Source organism: Trachurus japonicus, chromosome 10 (genome assembly GCF_045865225.1).
Source record: "Trachurus japonicus isolate A0001 chromosome 10, Traja_1.0".
NCBI lineage: Eukaryota > Metazoa > Chordata > Actinopteri > Carangiformes > Carangidae > Trachurus > Trachurus japonicus.
The window spans coordinates 24306589-24325011 of NC_140916.1; the positions used below are offsets into that span (position 1 = coordinate 24306589).

The 18423-nt window shown below is 43.5% G+C and overlaps 2 protein-coding genes across 3 annotated transcripts in view; both read left to right on the forward strand.

Annotated features, from left to right (window-relative positions):
• The window catches only part of LOC146980101 (serine/threonine-protein phosphatase 2A 55 kDa regulatory subunit B beta isoform), a 44844-nt gene extending 31063 nt beyond the window's left edge, over positions 1–13781 (forward strand). For both annotated transcript variants that reach the window (XM_085788303.1, XM_085788304.1), the window contains exons 2-10: positions 1149–1246; positions 2875–3040; positions 3914–4026; positions 7226–7403; positions 7532–7696; positions 9979–10148; positions 10698–10789; positions 10918–11041; positions 11795–13781. In XM_085788303.1, coding sequence (XP_085644429.1) covers positions 1149–1246; positions 2875–3040; positions 3914–4026; positions 7226–7403; positions 7532–7696; positions 9979–10148; positions 10698–10789; positions 10918–11041; positions 11795–11950 — 1262 coding nt within the window. In that variant the 3' untranslated portion in view covers positions 11951–13781. The remainder of the gene's footprint in view (positions 1–1148; positions 1247–2874; positions 3041–3913; positions 4027–7225; positions 7404–7531; positions 7697–9978; positions 10149–10697; positions 10790–10917; positions 11042–11794) is intronic.
• Positions 13782–15813: 2032 nt separating this feature from the next.
• On the forward strand, positions 15814–17334 carry gpr151 (G protein-coupled receptor 151). Its single transcript, XM_085788756.1, has one exon. The coding sequence runs from the start codon at positions 15836–15838 to the stop codon at positions 17144–17146; it is 1311 nt and encodes a 436-aa protein (XP_085644882.1). The 5' UTR covers positions 15814–15835; the 3' UTR covers positions 17147–17334.
• Positions 17335–18423: the final 1089 nt, after the last annotated feature.

Consider the following 18423-nt stretch of genomic DNA (forward strand, 5'->3'; position numbering starts at 1 on the left):
AAGTTGTGTGCTGCTGCATTCAGCTGCACTCACTCCCCCAGATGCAGTAGCAGGTTTTCACTCTATTGCAGCAATCTCTCTGTCTGCTGAATTACAGCTAGCATCAGCAACTAAGTCTGAGAGCTATTGGCACACACACACACACACACACACACACACACACACACACACACACACACATATACTACTGCCGCTAGAGATGGAAACGGTCTCCATAGCAACATTCCCCTCTCCTGTTCAGTGCTCCGCCAGTAGCAGGTCCACAGAGGGCGTGGGGGGTACAAAACAACAAGCTCCCTCTCGCTCTCTCTCTCTTTCTCTCTATCTCTGTCTAATATTATTGTCACTGTTAAACAGAGGACTAGCCTCTGCTGTGGTGTGTGTGTGTGTGAGTGAGTGTGTGTGTGTGAGTGTATGTGTGTGAGACAGACATTATGCTATGCCCTTTTAGCCCAGGGCTGTATAATAATTACAGTCACCATTAGCCTCTCCTAAATCCAGGCAGATGTATGTCTTTGAGGAGGAGAGGAAAAGCTACCTTAAGGGTAGGTGTCTGTTATTTACTTTTTTGGTGAAACTGTTGCTGTGTTGAGACACTGAGAAATGTTGGCAATGCAGAACAAATGAAGCACTTGTATATTATTGTTGATTGGCATTAAAAGAAATGAGGCAGTGGTATAGGTATATCAACTGAAGGTTTATGACCGTGTTCTTTAACGAAGGAGCAGGAGAGTCACCGAGCAGCATGGGGTCTCACAGCCAAGAGGAGAGAGATGAATGGCATTATAAGTGAGGTGGAGGCGTGCTTTAAAAAGCAGGAGTGCAATTAAATGACACGGATTGGCTCACTTCAATGAGACAAGGGGCTGATTTAGTTGATATCATGCAGTGACTCATCGAGTGGTTTGTCCTAACCCATATTTCACCAAACTGGAGTATCTGTGCCGGAGCGTCCTCTGTGGGCTTGTCATGAGATTCCCCTCCCTTCCCTTCCCCTGGTGTGTTTTCTAGAAGTCACTGTACCAGATCTCGCTGAAAGGTCTGTCTTGTGAAAGCTCCGTCTTTTCATCTGACTTCTACCTTGACAGCTCTCTACGCAGCCACACTGACATTTTCTCCCCCTCTCTGCTCTGCTTCTTGTGTTGCAGCTGACATTATCTCAACGGTGGAGTTTAACTCATCGGGGGAGCTGTTGGCCACCGGGGATAAAGGAGGCAGAGTGGTTGTCTTCCAGAGGGAGCAGGAGGTAGGAAATGCCAACAATGCAACGCTAATTATGTTGCCCTTCTGCTGAAAGGGCCTTGAAACACTTAAGTTAGATTATTTGCTTTTAAGTAACTAAAGGGCATTATGTATTTGAAAAAGACTGCTGATTCAAAATTCACAAACAACAAAATTCTCTGAAACCACTAAGAGGGTTGGGGCTGAATCATCATCAAACTCACGTAACATGCATTGTTTAAATCTACCAAAATGTAGACCCCATTTCCAATTATGTTAGATATCTAACACAATGGAGACACCATAAAATAACGAGTTGAATCAAAAGTACTATAGCGTCAAAATGACTCTGGGATATTAAAAGTGCAAAATAACCAGACTTCAAAGAGAAAAAAAAAATCTAATTCATAGCAAAGGATCCAGATCTGCCCCAAAATGTAATGTGTCCTGCATTGACCCATATCCCACCCCTACATTAAGTGTAAGTTAAGTTTGTGTGTAATCCTTAACAAACACAAGTGAAAACGTAACCTTCTTAGCATAAATTACAGTGTAATTAAGGTAAACTGGGAAATTTGTGTCTTTCCAACTTTTGTGGTGCGGAGGTTTTTTTCCTGTGGATAATGCAACTAGTCGTTCCCCTCATTTAAATTCTTTCAGCTAAGCAAATAATTTGCATTCATATTTAAAGGGACAACAAAGAGTTTTGGAAAAGCGAAGCGTTTTCACACTACATTTATGAGCCTCCGCGCGCACCGTATAATTCTTTGACTGGCGCAAGACGGACTCATGTTTTCATTCATCAATAATTAAAGTCAGAGGTTCGAAGACGATCACATACCGTCATAGTTCCGACCATAAGCGGCGATTCGGCTGCGTTATTCTCATGACTCGCCGCGAAACCGAAAGTAAGGAAACGCTGATCGGCTTGACCAGCATTCCCGCCACCACTAATAATAACAAAATAACGATAGAGACAGAACGATATATTTATCGAAAATGGGCCCATTAACAAGTGTGGGTAGCGGAGATTCATCCACATTAACATGAGACTTTTTTATAACCAAATAGAAACTCCTCGTTGTCCCTTTAAAGCTCCAGTTGGTAAGTTGACGAAAGTGAAAGTAAACTCCGCGACTTGGTCGGAAATTTCAAGACAATACTCCGTCAGGTCCCTTTATGAACCTCTGCCAAGCGCCCCACACACACACAGACACACAAAGTAGCCATGAACGCACCCACAGAGAAAAAAAAAAAAAAAAAAAGATGTACCGTATCCATAGCACGACGTGTAGGAGCGGCGATTGGCTGCTCCTCCTGCTCCCTCTACCTGACTGGTGGAGAATCGTCGGGCGCGGTGGATTTTGGCAAATACGATTACAGGCTGTAGGTGGAGCCAGAGGAGTTGGATTTTGTCCTAAATTACTCATTTAATGTCTGACCATCAGAATATAGTGACAATTCCAGCAAATATGACTGAATAATTGTTACCAACTGAAGCTTTAACGGATGAATGCAAGAGTATCATCAATCTTTTCAATTTCAAAGTATTGCTTCAAAGATTTAAATTCTGCAAACCAAATTGAATGTGAACAGAACTTTATCTTATGAAATGAACAGCCAACATGTCTCTTACTCTTCCTCCTCATTCAGAGTAAGAGCCAGCCCCAGCGTCGAGGGGAGTACAATGTTTACAGCACATTCCAGAGCCACGAGCCGGAGTTTGACTACCTGAAGAGTTTGGAGATTGAGGAGAAGATCAACAAGATCAAATGGCTTCCTCAGCAGAACGCCGCCTACTTCCTGCTGTCCACCAACGGTCAGTCGCTCAGCTAACCCCGCTGCTATACTGTGGGAGCATCACAGACTCAGGCAGCAAAACGGTCAAAGGAACCACAAATCTGTCATGAGAGGAGTGTTTCCATGTGGGTGTAATGTTACTGTTAGTCAAAGTGAAAGTGTCAGTAAGAGACATGATTCACTCCCAACTTTGCAGAATGGTTAGTTGTAGCTGATATACAAGAAGATGTTATTAATATCACATGAATATCACATGCTGTTTTACTTGACTGAGCAAATGCTAGCAGCAGAAATGTTTCAGATAGAGGACTTCATGCATGGCTGCCACTGCAGGAACACCCACACACATCACCATGCACCATACATGCATGCTGTCTGAAGCAGACATACACATCAGCAGAGAGACATCTTGCAGATTGTGGGCTTCATGCATGGCTGCTACAGAAGTGGTAGCAGTGGCTGGAGCAGATGGTGGAGGTTCCTGTGGCGACGGCCTCGCTGCTCTGACACCAATATTCACAGTGGAAATTAAAAAGAGAAGAAGCAACAACACACTGACTGACTGCTGCCACCACCCCCTTCACTAGACCGGGAAGATGGGATGTAACTGGTGTTTATGTGAAGCAGAATTGAAAAGCGCCCAGATGGCTTTTTCAGGGGGAGCGCATGGTGCAGCAGGGAAATGTAGTCAACTTGTAGATTGATATCAGTGACATCAGAATCTACACAGGAGCCACCATTCATCATCCCCGCTGGCTGCTGCCCAGCTTCATGCCAGATTGGCTGCCCAACCCCCCTGCATCCATCTTGTATCTGAGAATCACTGTAGTGAGCCATGATCTAACTGTATTTATGTGTGTGTGTGTGTGTGTGTGTGATGTATCCACGACAGACAAGACAGTGAAGCTGTGGAAGATCAGTGAGAGAGACAAACGTCCGGAGGGCTACAACCTAAAGGATGACGATGGACGGATCAGAGACCCATCGACTATCACGTCGCTACGGGTAAGAAGAGGTCACAAAAACAAACAGACAAAAAAACTATCAAACACCTCCCAAAAATGTCACATGTACTCAGGTAAACGGCTCTATGCCTCATCTTACTGGTCTAAACATTTTACTGTTTGGCTTACAGTAACACACAGGTTGCAATCTGACGACAAGGCAAAGATCAGATAATTACTGATTCAAAACAAAAACAAACCACTTTAAAATCAGCATTAGGAACCTTTGAATCGTCTTTTAGAGAGAAGGGCTGTAAATGGAAACTCAAAGACAATGATTATTAAATGTGTAGACCCTATAAAGGAACGAACTGAAAATGTCTGAATAATTTTTAAACATGAGAAGGCATCATGAATTATTCTCATGTCAAAGTCAGCATGGGCCCATTGTAGCCCATCATCTAGCCCTAAGGAGCTAAAGCTAGCAGCTAGTTAACTTACAGTAAAGGATAATTACTGTTTTGTACATTCTGGACCTTATTTCTAGCATAAAATACGATCAATTACTCACCCAGATAACTTTGGTGTCATTACAAGTCGTTCCGACGAAATTAGATCCATCCGAGAGCTGCGTATATCCGTATAATGCGAGTCTATCGGGCACCGGAATGCAGCCTCTAAATAACACATTATCTGCCGCTAAACTCGTTCATTTCACCAATATTTTGTTATGCTAGTGCTATTCCCCTCTGAGTTCGGGGTTATCTGTTATCAACATCCGGGGTCTGTAGGTTGACCTACTAACCTCTGACCTGGATGATGTCATCTCCGACCACGGCGCGGCGTGGCTTGTTGCTACCGCTAATACTATGGTTCGTTTCTGCGTGTAAAATGGTGAAATGAACGAGTTTCACGGCAGATAATGTGTTATTTAGAGGCTGCGTTGGCTGCGCCGTGTACTCGCATTATACGGATATACGCGGCTCTCGGCTGGATCTAATTTCGTCGGAACGACTTGTAATGACACCAAAGTTATCTGGGTGAGTAAATGATCGTATTTTATGCTAGAAATAAGGTCCAGATTGTAAAAAACGGTAATTATCCTTTAATGTAACAGATGAAAATTGGGGGAAACAGCTAGCCTGCCCTATCTAAAAACATCCAGCTGCCAGCCACTAGTTGTCAAAAATATCATACAACTTGTCATTTTCACACTTTAACTTTTTGTAGAATTTAACAAATTAGCCTTTACATATTAACTAGTGAATGTCACTGGTGCTAGTAGGTGGATTTTAACTTTGTTAACTGAGGCTAGCTGCTTCTCTTTGTTTCAGTCCTCAGGCCAAGTCAGGCTAACAAACTGCTGCTGGTAGTTTTGAACACACATGAGAATTTTAGCAGAGTTGGAAGGCGCCACCGTTTTGAATAGACCTGTCTTCCTGGTTAAACATGCTGTTATCAGGCCTTTTGTCACTTGTCATGGCAAGAGCACAATGCCAGGCCCCTAAACGTGACAATAGCTAATATTAGTTCAGTCATTCATTTGTTCCGTTATACATGACTTTCCCATTGTGTCACTGCAAATCTGTTCTTTGAGAAAGGCCTTCCCTCAGTTTGCACATGGAGTTGTCTGAAGTCTAAATAAGAACAGTTTGATAAGCTGACGCGCCATCCCTAAACATTACATGAACGTAGACTGGCAGAGGAAAGTCATTGAGTGATCGATATGTGCGCTGAGGTGAAGACCATGAAGGGATCATCCTCAAGCTGTCTCTCATTCTTATCACTCCACTACCACTTTCATTTTCACACAATGCAGGCAGGCACGTAGGGCACAGTGTGTATGTGTTTGTGTGTACGTGTGTGTGTGTGTCTGCCATAGTAGATTAGTGCTGTGTTCAGCGTGTCTGTCCCTCTTTGTCTGGCTGGCCAGGGGATCATAGCAACCTGGAGGACAGGCTGGGACTGTGGCAATCCTGTTTAGTAGCTGTGAAATCTGTGCAGGGCGAGAAAGCAGAGGAGGGAGGAACTCAAAAATATTAGTTTATAGTGCAGCCAAAAAAAAATCCTCACAAAACAACAAAAAAAACCCATCAGTATATTATTATTAAAACAAAATGTGTAAAATTTGTACTTTTTGTATTTTATCTAATTGAGACAAGCTGCTTTAAACAGAGAAACTGAATTAAGATTATGTGCCGTAGATAGATTTCTTTGAATTTATGTTACTTTTGACAGAAATATCATATTTATTCAAAATATTCTATTAGAGACTATGAGGAAGAGGATCTATCAGGTCATTGGGAAGGTGCAGGGGAAAGCTGAACAGTGTAACTGTCAGTGTTGTTAGGTTATGGGTTAATACGGTCCGTGTCTCTCTGGACAGCTAGTGAAAGACATGGAAATGAAGTGACACCCATGGAGATACAGCAGCCTGCTGGGCTGCCATGTCTCTCTGTCAGTGCCAGCAATGAACGAGGGGAAAAAGGGAAGAAGCAGTCGATTTGTTCTCCTCTCTCCCTCCCCTCCCTTCTCTCTTTGTCTGGGTTTTATCTGGCCAACGGGGGGCTGCATGCAGACTGGTTGCTGGGTGTCTTTGAAGCCCGAGCCGCACTGTGCAACTGTGTGTGTGTGTGTTTTTCTGTGTCTGTGTCTGTGTGTGTGTGTGTGTGTGCGCGCGCGAGTGAGAGAGCTCGTCTTAATTCTGCAGAGTTCAGTTATCATTCCTCAGCAGGGCCTAGCGATGCCCTCGGGCCATTTCTCTTTCCACATCCTCTGCTTTCTCTCTTTTTCTGTCTTTCTCTCACACACACACAAACAAGAGAAGAGGAGTGAGTTCCTCGGCAAGTGCAGGAGGCAGGGCAAAGAGAGAGAGAGAGAGAGAGAGAGAGGGGAGGGGTGAGTGCGGTGTGATCACTGAGTAGCCATGTAGCAAACAGATATTCACAGTCTGATTGAAGCAGCTCATCAAACAACCCCAGAGCCCCTCGGTCGCTGTCTCTGTTTCATTAAGATTTGTGGGGTAAATGTCATATGAGTCCCTGGGGTCATCCAGTTGTGGCTCATGCGCACACACACACATACACAAATACGCACACACGTTGTAGATCCAAGAACACAAAATTTATGCATACTAGAAACCATGTGCATGACATACACAGACAGATATCTAAGAAGGCCTCTAGGGACACATCTTCAAAGCCTTCAATATGAATCTCTTTCTTTCATTTCATTTTCTCCTTTTCTGATTTGACCAATAGGTGCCGGTGCTGCAGCCCATGGACTTGATGGTTGAGGCTACTGCCAGGCGTGTTTTCAGCAATGCCCACACCTACCACATCAACTCCATCTCTGTCAACTCCGACCTTCAGACATACATCTCCACTGATGACCTGAGGGTGAACCTGTGGAACCTGGAGATCACCGATCGCAGCTTCAGTATCCTCTCATTTGTGTCATAACGATGTTTAGGAGCCAAATTTGATATGAAGAGCAACTGAGGGAATTGATGTGGTCCACAGCTACTGTCCAAAAGTCAGTGTTTGTCCTTAGTGTCCATCTCTCAGACATTGTGGACATCAAACCAGCCAACATGGAGGAGCTGACGGAGGTGATCACCTCAGCAGAGTTTCATCCCCAGCAGTGTAACACCTTTGCCTACAGCAGCAGCAAGGGCTCAATACGCCTCTGTGACATGAGACAGGCCGCACTCTGTGACAAGCACTGCAAATGTGAGTAACAAGTCAGTCAGTGCATGATGGGAAAATTATACAAAAAAAAAAAGAGTTAAAGGGAGGAACTGAGCCCACTAAATCTTGTAAAACACATTTCCATCTATTTCACTAAAGGATATGAACTATTATCTTTATTTGATGGAACCTCGTCATGTGTAGTCTTAATAGTGGTAGCGGGGCTGTAGCCAAGATTTAAATACTGAAATACTGAATTTGATCTAATCATGTAAATGTTGCTTCAAAGCTTTCATCTTGCAGGCTTCTGCATAAAATTGTCCACGTGGGAATAAGTGGTTGCCCTATATTGAGCTGAACTCAATTTAACTCAACTGAATTCATTCATTTTTATTTCCTTGAGATGTTCATCAAACATCAGAGACAGTCTTAAGAAACCCTGTAGAATAAGGGTCTTTTCCGTGCTGTGAAAATGCCCCACATTCCCTGAAACAACCTCAAGGACAGGACATTGTTGTCCTCAATGGTAGCTTAGTATTAGAATCATTATTACAATCGGCTTTAAACCAAATGGGGGGATGGAAACAGGGGAGGGTGCTGCAAGTCAAAACAAAGAGTGATAGAGGTGTGAGAACAAAAAGACAGATGAACATAAAATATGGCAACAGTGCAAATTCACAAGCAGGTTTTCTGCCTCCACCACCTTTGTGTGGCGGTGACATGCAGCTCTCCCCTGCTCAATGTGCCAGGATTGATAACCCATCAATAAATCTTTGTGTGCGCGTGTGTGCATCTCAAACAATGAATGGCCTTCTCTAAAGCTAAACATCACATGCATACACTTTGGTTGAATGGATAATGACTACATTGACATTTTCGCTGGAAAATCAATGGCTTAAGAGCAATCACATTAGTCCCTCATGGACATACCTTGTTGTTCAATAATGTCAGTCATTTCCTCAGACATATTGATGTGTGCACTGGACCGTGCACCAACATGGCCTGTTGAATTTCACATGAGCATTGGAGGGTTAAATAACAATTGGATTTGAAAGATTTTGTGGGTAAATTTCAAGTCTTGGTATTCATCATAGATTTTCCTCTTCCTCCACACACACACACACACACACATACACACATAATCCTGCAGCAGGCAGGTGCTCTCGTTAGCCTGAGGATGGGTCTGTTAATACCGACCTACTGTCTCCCTGCGTGAACATTTATAGCTCAGAGCAATGTAAAATGCCCACCCTCCCTCCCTCTCTTACACACATGCAAGTGCGCATACACATACATACACACACACAAACTCAGACGCAGCTCCCCTTTCCCCCTAACATGGATTCACACAAAAACCTTCCTTCCTACGCCTCCTACGCAAACAACAAAAACACACAATCATACTGTGCCCCTCCTGTCCCTATGAATCTGGGAGGCTGCTGGTATCCATCAGCGTTAGAGCAAAGATAGATAGATGGATGGATGAGGGAAGGATAGGAGTGGACTGCCAAAGCGCTAAGCCACAGGACAGAGAGAGGGACCAGAAAGCCCCCGCTGCCAACTCCCCAGGGACCCTATTATACACCCCTGGAGTGGGAGGGGAGGGGAGGGGAGGGCTGCCACGCACACACATGCATAAACATGCACACACTGCACACACCCACTTATACGCAAACACTCGTTCACTGGCACACACAAATCTAGAGGGGCTCAAATGGGCCTGGGACTTTGACATTGATTTGTTTTTCTCATCCCTTCCTCATCCCCCCATTTTTTCATCTCTTGCGAGGCATCCCTTGTTAGACTCCCCACTGACACATCACAGAGCTATTCTCCAGGCCTCGGCGGAGGAGGAGGGAGGGGAGAGGGGAGGATGGTAGTGGGCATTTTTTGGAGAGATGGAGAGGAACAAGTAGGGGGGTGGGGGACAGTAACTTGACAGCTAACGATGGAATGCCTGGTTCTCCTCCCCGGGGTGTTGGCCTGCACACAGATAAGCAGCTGCCAAAATCAATATGAATCATAACCAATATTTACCCAGCATGCTGACCCACGACTCTCTCCCTAAACACACACAGAAATAATCCTGTGAGAAGATGCAGCTGCCGCAACATTCCCCGCATCCAGGCATTGTAGTGGGTGTTATTGTTCCCTAATGACGGCCCCTTTGACTGCACAAACAAAATCTACTTTGTGTTTTCTAACTGTGAATGATTAAAGGACTTGCACAAGGAAGAGCATCTCTGAAGATGCAACCTCCTATGGTGTGAAAAAGCATTTTTCTCCGTCAGAAGATAACTGCTTTTTGCTCTTTTCTGTCACAGACTTTGAGGAGCCAGAGGATCCCTCCACTCGCTCCTTTTTCTCTGAAATCATCTCATCCATCTCAGATGTGAAGTTCAGCCACAACGGGCGCTATCTGATGACAAGGGACTACCTCACTGTCAAGGTGTGGGACCTTCAAATGGAGAACAAACCACTGGAGACATACCAGGTATGGTTTCATCATCGCCTTTGGGAAAGCCTCCAAAGATAACTCAGCTGGTGAAGTTAGTAAATAACAGTTAGGCCTGGATCAAATCAAACCTTATTGATTTCAGACTAATCACGTGATATAATCGTGTTGGACTGTCAGTGTGTCATCCTTAGCGTTAAGCCCAGGAGGGGCTTATTGAGCCGGCTGTCCGTAAGAGAAGACAGATAGTGTCGGTACTGATGCAACCTGAAGGGCAAAACCTCCCACTGTGTGGTCACTAAGGTCAGAGCCACACTGTCTGATCAGGGGAAGCCATCTTAGGGCAGGTCATGATTGATAAGGCCGTCAGCTGGGCTCAAGGGATTCTCCGTCCAATTCCAGCTCTGCTTCCACCTGCTACCTTACATCTTAGCATAGGTCACCGGGTCTGGAGGGATTATTGAAAGTGGAGCATATGGCACTGCAGCTTATGGTCGCAGGGATGACCACCACAATGTGGCAAACTTTAGACACTTGAAAATGATGGTCATACTCCACTAACTGTTTTTTTTTTGTTTTCATTTTCAGGTTCATGACTATTTACGGGGCAAACTGTGTTCTCTGTATGAGAATGACTGTATCTTTGACAAGTTTGAGTGTGTTTGGAATGGATCAGACAGGTAAGACTTCTTCTGGATCCATCCATCCATCCATCCATCCATCCATCCATCCATCCATCCATCCATCCATCCATCCATCCATCCATCCATCCATCAATAACTTCTCACTCTCCTCTGTTCCTCCGTAGCGTCATAATGACCGGCTCCTATAACAACTTTTTCCGAATGTTTGACCGGAACACTAAACGTGACGTCACACTGGAAGCATCCAGAGAAAACAGCAAACCGAGAGCCATCCTCAAACCTCGCAAGGTACGCAAACTCTCTTCAATACACATTAATCTACATCAAGTCAAAGGCAACTCTGTTTGTTGTGTAATTTAATGTCTGTATCTCCTTACCAGTCAGAGTAAAATAAGATGCATCTTGCATTAATTCTGAATTGAACAGAACAGAATGATCACAGTGAGCTCCCACTTTCTTCAGTGCTTAGTCCTCTCGGTAATGGTGGTGATAGCGCCACCATGTGGTGACAAATCATCTTTAAAATATTGTAAATTATCATATCTCTACAACTAAGAAGTGTAGAAGAAAATGTGTTTGGAATAAATGAGGAGAAGGCTGATACTGTAAAGGCCATGCTCATTTGCATTATAAAAAATGTCACCAATTTGAAGTGAATTGCAGATGGATTGTACATTAGATTTCAGGTTTCACTGAAACTATAAAATAGGCTATTCCTTTATTAGTTGCTACAATATTCTGAGATGCTGATCTTTGAAAATGTGGTTTCATCACTTTTAAACCACTTGTTGATCTATTGATAAATTATAATGTTTTATTATGTGCATAAAATCACTATTGAATTGAAATTTTTGAAGGCTACAGAAACAACACACAACTGGGCTATAACAAACTCCATGTGGCCCCATGTTCTATATTTTTTCATGTGTGTTCATTTTCATTGGTTTTGACCGTGACATTTTCTTCAGAAAATGTAGATGATCTGGTTTACACCTCAGAATCACATCTTAACGCCTCTTTATCCCATCTGTTGTCATCCAGGTGTGTGTAGGTGGGAAACGTCGCAAGGATGAGATCAGTGTAGACAGCTTAGACTTCAGCAAGAAGATCCTTCACACCACGTGGCATCCACACGAGAACATCATTGCTGTAGCTGCCACCAACAACCTCTACATCTTCCAAGACAAAGTCAACTAAAGGGCAATCCGCCCCCTGCTGACCCCTGGCCCCCATACATATGAGGGGCTACAGGGAGAGGTAGGGTTGGAGAAGGAGAGAGATATCTATATCCTTCTCCTCCCCCTGTGTCTTGTTGCTGCTGGTCTTGAATTTTGCCGCTCGGCTGAGTATCCAGTGACTGAAGTAGTAAAAGTGGACAGTATACATTTTTGGGAAGCAGAGAATAGACACACCCTGGATACAACCTGAGGAAAAGTTTCCTTGAAATCAAGAATGGACTTTCATTCGTCTACGTGACTTCAACTTCTAATTTATTCAGCCATGCGGACATCTAAGGAAGGGAATTGCATTTATGCAACAAGAGGATTGCTGCATGAATAATGTGATGTAGCAGCCCTCTGGACCCTGAAGAAAGGGGCTGATGTGGGTACACTCAACATAAAATAGAGCACACAGACAGAAACCAAGCTTACGTGACAGTGGCTCACTGTTATGTAGCCACAGTGCCCCCTCTCTTTCACTCCGCTCATGCTACAGTGCATGTGATCAAAGTTTTGGACAGTGTGACCTGCTGCAGAATCCTTACAGAAGAGGAAAGACTGTTAATCTCCGACCCCGGAAACTGAGTGTTTCTTTCTGCCTGTGACATAACATGGTCAGTCTTTCTAGCACCAATTCTGTGTCTCCCTGCTGAGACTGCTGTAGTCTGTAATGTGAATGAAGCCCTTCCAGGCTGTGTCAATGGTTTTATTTAATGCTGTTGTTTTATTGAGTCCTTCTCTCGGTCAGTGAGTCTGTTTAGAAGCTGTGGTGCCTTCTTTTGGTATGTGGGGGTTTGATGTAGTGGGCGCGGGAGGGGGGAGGGGACTGAGTATGATGCAGGAGTGTGAATGTTTCAAATGAAATGTTAACTTAGGAAGATTTCTTTTGTTTCTTTTCTTTTTCTCTCTTTCTCTCTCTATAAAGAAAAACAAAAAAGCTCCACTGAGGTCCCGGGTGGAACAAGTGCTTGAAGCACTGTAGTCACGATTACATTAAAGCACCGGCTACATGCTTGTGAGTTCAGGGGAGGACGCTGTGTACAAAGTCATTGTTGCTCTTATCGCATAGCAGTCAGTCAGATGTCATCAATTTGCCAGAGACACGACAAAGCCACAATAAAACATTTTTGCAAAGTTCATTTCGGGGGAAAAAAATGAAATCCTGCATCGCTCACCATGTTTATTTGCATAATGCCTCAAATGATCTGTAGATGGTGGCACAGAGAACTTTTCATGTCCAATATTACTGAAAGTCACTTCAGATTTCTTGGCATAACGTAACGCTAGCCTAGCTCTTGATCTTGTTTTTGCATGCGTTGGATCTGAATCTGATGACGCTGATAGCCTGCATATAGTTATTAGAACATCTACAGATCATTTGAGGCATTATGCAAAATGTTTCTTGCTTTGTCCAGAAGGAGTCTGTTTAAAAATGTTTGAGTTAAGATTGCTGCGGTGCCTGTCCACGTTCCTCCTCTTACTGAAGATGGGTGACGTGAGACGGTAGCAGGTTGTGTTTCAACACTTGGCTCTCTGATCTCACTTGTCTCAGATTTTTGTTATGAGCCAGCTCCCATGAAGGAAAGCAGTCAAAGGTCTACATGAACTCTGTGAAATCAGGGAATTATTAAGTGTGATTCCTTTAAACATTAATGTCTTCTAGACAACCTCCTTTGTGACACTTCTAATTGAAACAAAAAACCTTTTATAGCTCAGAATGTATTGAAATGCAATTAATTACCATGCAGTCTTTATGCTTACTGGACTTTCTTTGAATAAAAAAAAAATTAAAGATGTGCAACCTCAAATACTGTGTTTTGCGGCTTCTTCTGTCGACTCAACTGAATATACAATAGAAGTGAACCCTTGGGAATGACCTTAACCCTGTATAATATATGGTCAGATCATCATCTAAATTACATGAACAAAGGCAATCTGTTTTAACTACTAATATGCAAATCATTGCTGTCCTTAATTAAACCTCATTAAAATATCCACAGGACCTACCAAACCGGAGTCCAATCAATTAAACCAGAGGGAAGGTTAGAGAAACAATTCATTAATTCCAGTTCTGACAAGGAATATCTGCTGTTGTGAACTTTACCTCATTAGAAATATCGTATATGGATGCCGGGTTAGGAATTGCTGAGAAAAAGCTAAAAGGCTGAAAGGTTTTACAGTCCTAACATAGAGTTTAGACTTTCTTCAGTCTCCAGAAGTAGGAATGCAGTTAAGTTTACTCAAAAATCCCAATGCTGAATGATTAATAATATAACTGCTGAAGGCTTGTTAACATCTCTGTTCATGAGTCTATCACACCAAACATGGTGCATGGTGGTACTGTAGGAGGCTGCTGCTCTGCAAAACAATCATCACTGCACCCCTAGAGGCCGCCAAAGAGCACACTGACACTATATAGTACAACTATGTTTTGTGGACTGATGAAAGTTGTTGAACTGTTTGGAGGGAACATGCTGCACTATGAGGGATTATTCACTAGTTAATATGAGCATCATGATTTTGGGGCTACTTTTTGGGGGTGAGGGGGATTAACTCCTATGCTGAGTGATGTAGCAGGACAATTACCCTAAATATCAAAGTAATAATGAGCTTGAACAAAGAAAAGCCAACTGTTAGTTTGTTCTTTTCAACAGAGATGCTGTGGTGTGACCTGAAGAGAGACCCTCACACCAGACTGAGCTGAAACAGTTGTGTACCGACCATGTTCATTTGTGCTCATGGGGCAATGGCACCCTCCTGTGGACAGTCGTTGCAAAAGAGACATGATTTTCATTAAATTTAAACTGTTCATTAGTGACTGATTGATTGACTTATCATTTACTATATTTAGAGTCTTAAGAGCAGAAAAGTTTGCAAATGATGGTTGGCAATTTACCCAAACAGCCCTTACAAAAAAACAAATAACTGAATGAACTGTTGCTTTTCTATGCTTCAAAAGTTTCATTCCCAGTTTGATTTGTAATAAATTGTATTATACCTTTGCTGTTATGACACTGATTTTGTGTCAAAAAAATCTTTGATCAATAGTGAAATATCAGATTTTCTTCACTCTGCATGAAATACCTTTAGTTAAAGCAGAAGTAAGCGATCCGGTCGTTTTGGCTAACTTCTTATAAGCCGATGGAGTTAGCAGTCCCCGCCCTCGTCCCTACGTCACCACATTCACGCGCATCCCTTGGCTGCACACACAGAGAGGACCGCCCCTTTATGTCGTTCTCTCTCCTCATTGGATAAAGGTTGTAGGATACAAGGAAAGTTTTCTCCTCGGCTTACAGCAGAGCAGAGTGACTGACAGACCTGTGTTTCAGACCAAACACTAAATAGTGATTGCTGTCTGAAGATATAACTATTTAAGACTTATATTAACACAAATATTCCGCTTACTTCTGCTTTAATTTACAGACATTTACATAAATTAGAAATCATACGGCATTCAGTCCGACGGTTATGTCGCACTGTGCACATTATGCAAAGTTTCTCTAATTGGCCCCATGAGACTGTGGTCGACGCATATTTTGTCAGCTGGGGACAGCAGCTGTCAATCAAACAGCATCTTTATAACCAGCTGCAGGAGCTGCATCATTGCATCTCGGGATAAATCCAGAGACAGACAGGAGCTCTACTGCCACTATTGATTGTTAATCCATATACTCTGACATTATTGTAACAGGTGTTGATTCAAAGTGGACATTTTTGTAGATATATTCTGCAAAGCTTGTCTTTAGACTGCCCACATTTTTTGGGGGGAAATCTTCTACCCACGACGTTTTCTCATCTCCTGGCTACTGCTGACTTTTGGTATCATTTCCTTTGATATCAGATCACTATCTTTCTGGACAGGATGGATAAGTTGAGTGGCAACAATATGACTGTTCTGAACAGCTCCATAGACAAGTGGTCATTCAATCAACGTGCCTCATTCCATCACCTGGACCCTGGAGAGCTGAGGGTCCTGGTACCAGCTATCCTGGGAGTCATCTGCGTCTTAGGAGTGGCTTGTAATCTCACTGCAATGGTCATTTTGTTCTCCAATGCACATAAGGGCAAACTGTCTCTCATCAACTCCCTCATCTTCAACCTGATCTTTGCCGATGGACTGGTGCTTGCATTTGCAATGCCTTTCAGGGCTGCTTCCTACTCCAGGGCCAGCTGGAACCTGGGATGGGTGGTGTGCAAGACGGCCGACTGGTTCCTTCAGTCCTGTATGGCTGCAAAGAGCTTCACGGTGGCCATCATGGCCAAAGCTTGCTACCGCTATGTGTCTAACCCCACCAAGCAAGTGAGTATCCAGCTGGGCTCCATCCTGGTCGTGCTCTTCTTCATCTGGCTCTCCGCCTGCTCCATCACCATCCCTCACTGGCTGTTTGCTGCACTGCAGAGACAGATACGTGGGGTAGTGTGCGTGCTGATGGTTCCTCCTGAAGCCAGGGATTTCATGACCGTGTACGTGAAAGCATACCCCCTGGGGGTGTACTGCGCACCTCTCAGCTTTGCCCTGATGTATTTTTGGAAAGCTTATGGTCAGTGCCAGCGCCGCTCCAGTAAGACTCAGAATCTACGTACACAGATAAGATCCAGGAAGCTCACCTTGATGTTATTCAGTCTTACTGTGGCCATGGCTATTCTCTGGCTTCCTCAGTGGGTGGTATGGGTTTGGGAGCGCCATATAGCAGAGAAAGAAATTGAGGGAGCGAAACCTCTCCTCTCCTCTCCACCCCTTCTTCTAACCCTGTCAGCACAGCTGCTCACTTTCTCTCTGTCACTTGTGAACCCTCTCATCGTCCTCTCCCTCTCGGAGGAGTTCAGAGAGGGCTACAGGGGGCTGTGGAGGCGCCTCACCCTGCGTAAACAACCTCCACAGAAGGCAAAGCCCGGACCCCACAACCCCACCTCGCTACAGTCGCCTTGCCCCCGACCAGAGACCTCAGGCCAGCCGAGGGGGGAGAGGATCCAGGCTCCCAGCAGAGACATTCAACTCCAGCCAGAACAAGGTGGAGGACGAGGTGGGGGAGACGTGGAGAGGGTAAGTCTCAAAGATGGGATTGTATTGCCTGATGTGGAGCAATTCTGGCACGAGAGGGAGACTGGATCGAACGCAGATGAAAACGATCCTGTGCCGTGGGAGCATCAGAGCCAAGAGGGCAAAAAATAACAACTGCCTCCCAGCTGATGGTAAGGTCGTCCTCACTACAATCCTCAGACAGCAGCAGCTTCATCAACAGATCTGAGTCGATCTCGGTTGGACTGGTCAGTGGTACCACACAGCTCATTGGTATTCTGTCAATGTGTTTATAATATTACTCAAAGGGGAAAGGGGTATTGAGTGTGAACTATAGAAATAGAGCAGTATCATCTGAATATAAGATAAACGTTAGAATGTGTATTTTGCTGTTTAATTGGGAACAATGAGATTACATCATTATAGGTGTGAATTTTGGTGGCTGTACATGAAAGCTTCAATTAAGGATGGATTAAATTCAACACACACACAGAAGTTGCAGATTTCCTGACGTATTCTGTATGGACATTATATTTTTTAATATTGATGCCAAAAGAGCTTTCCCCATGTTTGTCATCTGATAATTAAAAAATGTATTCCTAACTGGGTGCAAAGTAAATGTAAACCTTAAACATTAAGTGTATTAAGCTCTTCTGTGCAACATTTGTAGGTAGGCTACTTAGTATTTCCATTTGATGTAAGACTTGACAGTTTTCATGTGAAAGTGAAAAAATCTGTTTACTGTCCTCTTTCTGTGAGAGAGATTATTCTGTTATTATTGTGCATCTGAATTACCAGTATTAACAATAAAGACAATTCTAAAAAAGATGTTTAGATTGTGTGTGATAAAAATGTATTGTATGGTGTCATAAATTGTTCAGATGAGGAAAAAAAATACAGAAGCGCAACAGCAGCATAAATATCATGTGTATCTGTAATCAATCTTCCTGTTTAGGTTGAGGCAAGAATATACATGTATGGTCTTTGGAAATGATTAAATCAATAAATGTGTTTCCATTGGAATTTGACATTGTTGACACTGGGGCCATAAAATAGTGCAATGTAAATGGAATCATGTAAACGCTTCAATAAAAAAAAAAACAAAAAAAAAAACTGCATGACAAAGCAATATGTCACACGTGTGAAATAAACAAGTATTGTGCCCGGGGAATTTCAACAGGGGCAGAGTGCAAGAAATGATTCGTAACGTTTAATTGCAACTATATCCTAGGAACAGACAACCCAGAACAGAAACCTGGCTAATGACAGACAAAGACATACAAGTGAAGTCTTAATGAGATGTAACAGACATCAGAGGATGGTCTCCTGCTGACAGTCAAATATGTTTTCATAAGGGCATCCATGCAAAATTTCACCTCACCCACCCCTGTGGGAGTCTCATAGGGAATTCTCTCTCCATTGATCTGAAT

Coding starts and splice junctions, on each gene's coding strand:
- gpr151 (XM_085788756.1), top strand. CDS start 15,836: ATGGATAAGTTGAGTGGCAACAATATGACTGTTCTGAACAGCTCCATA.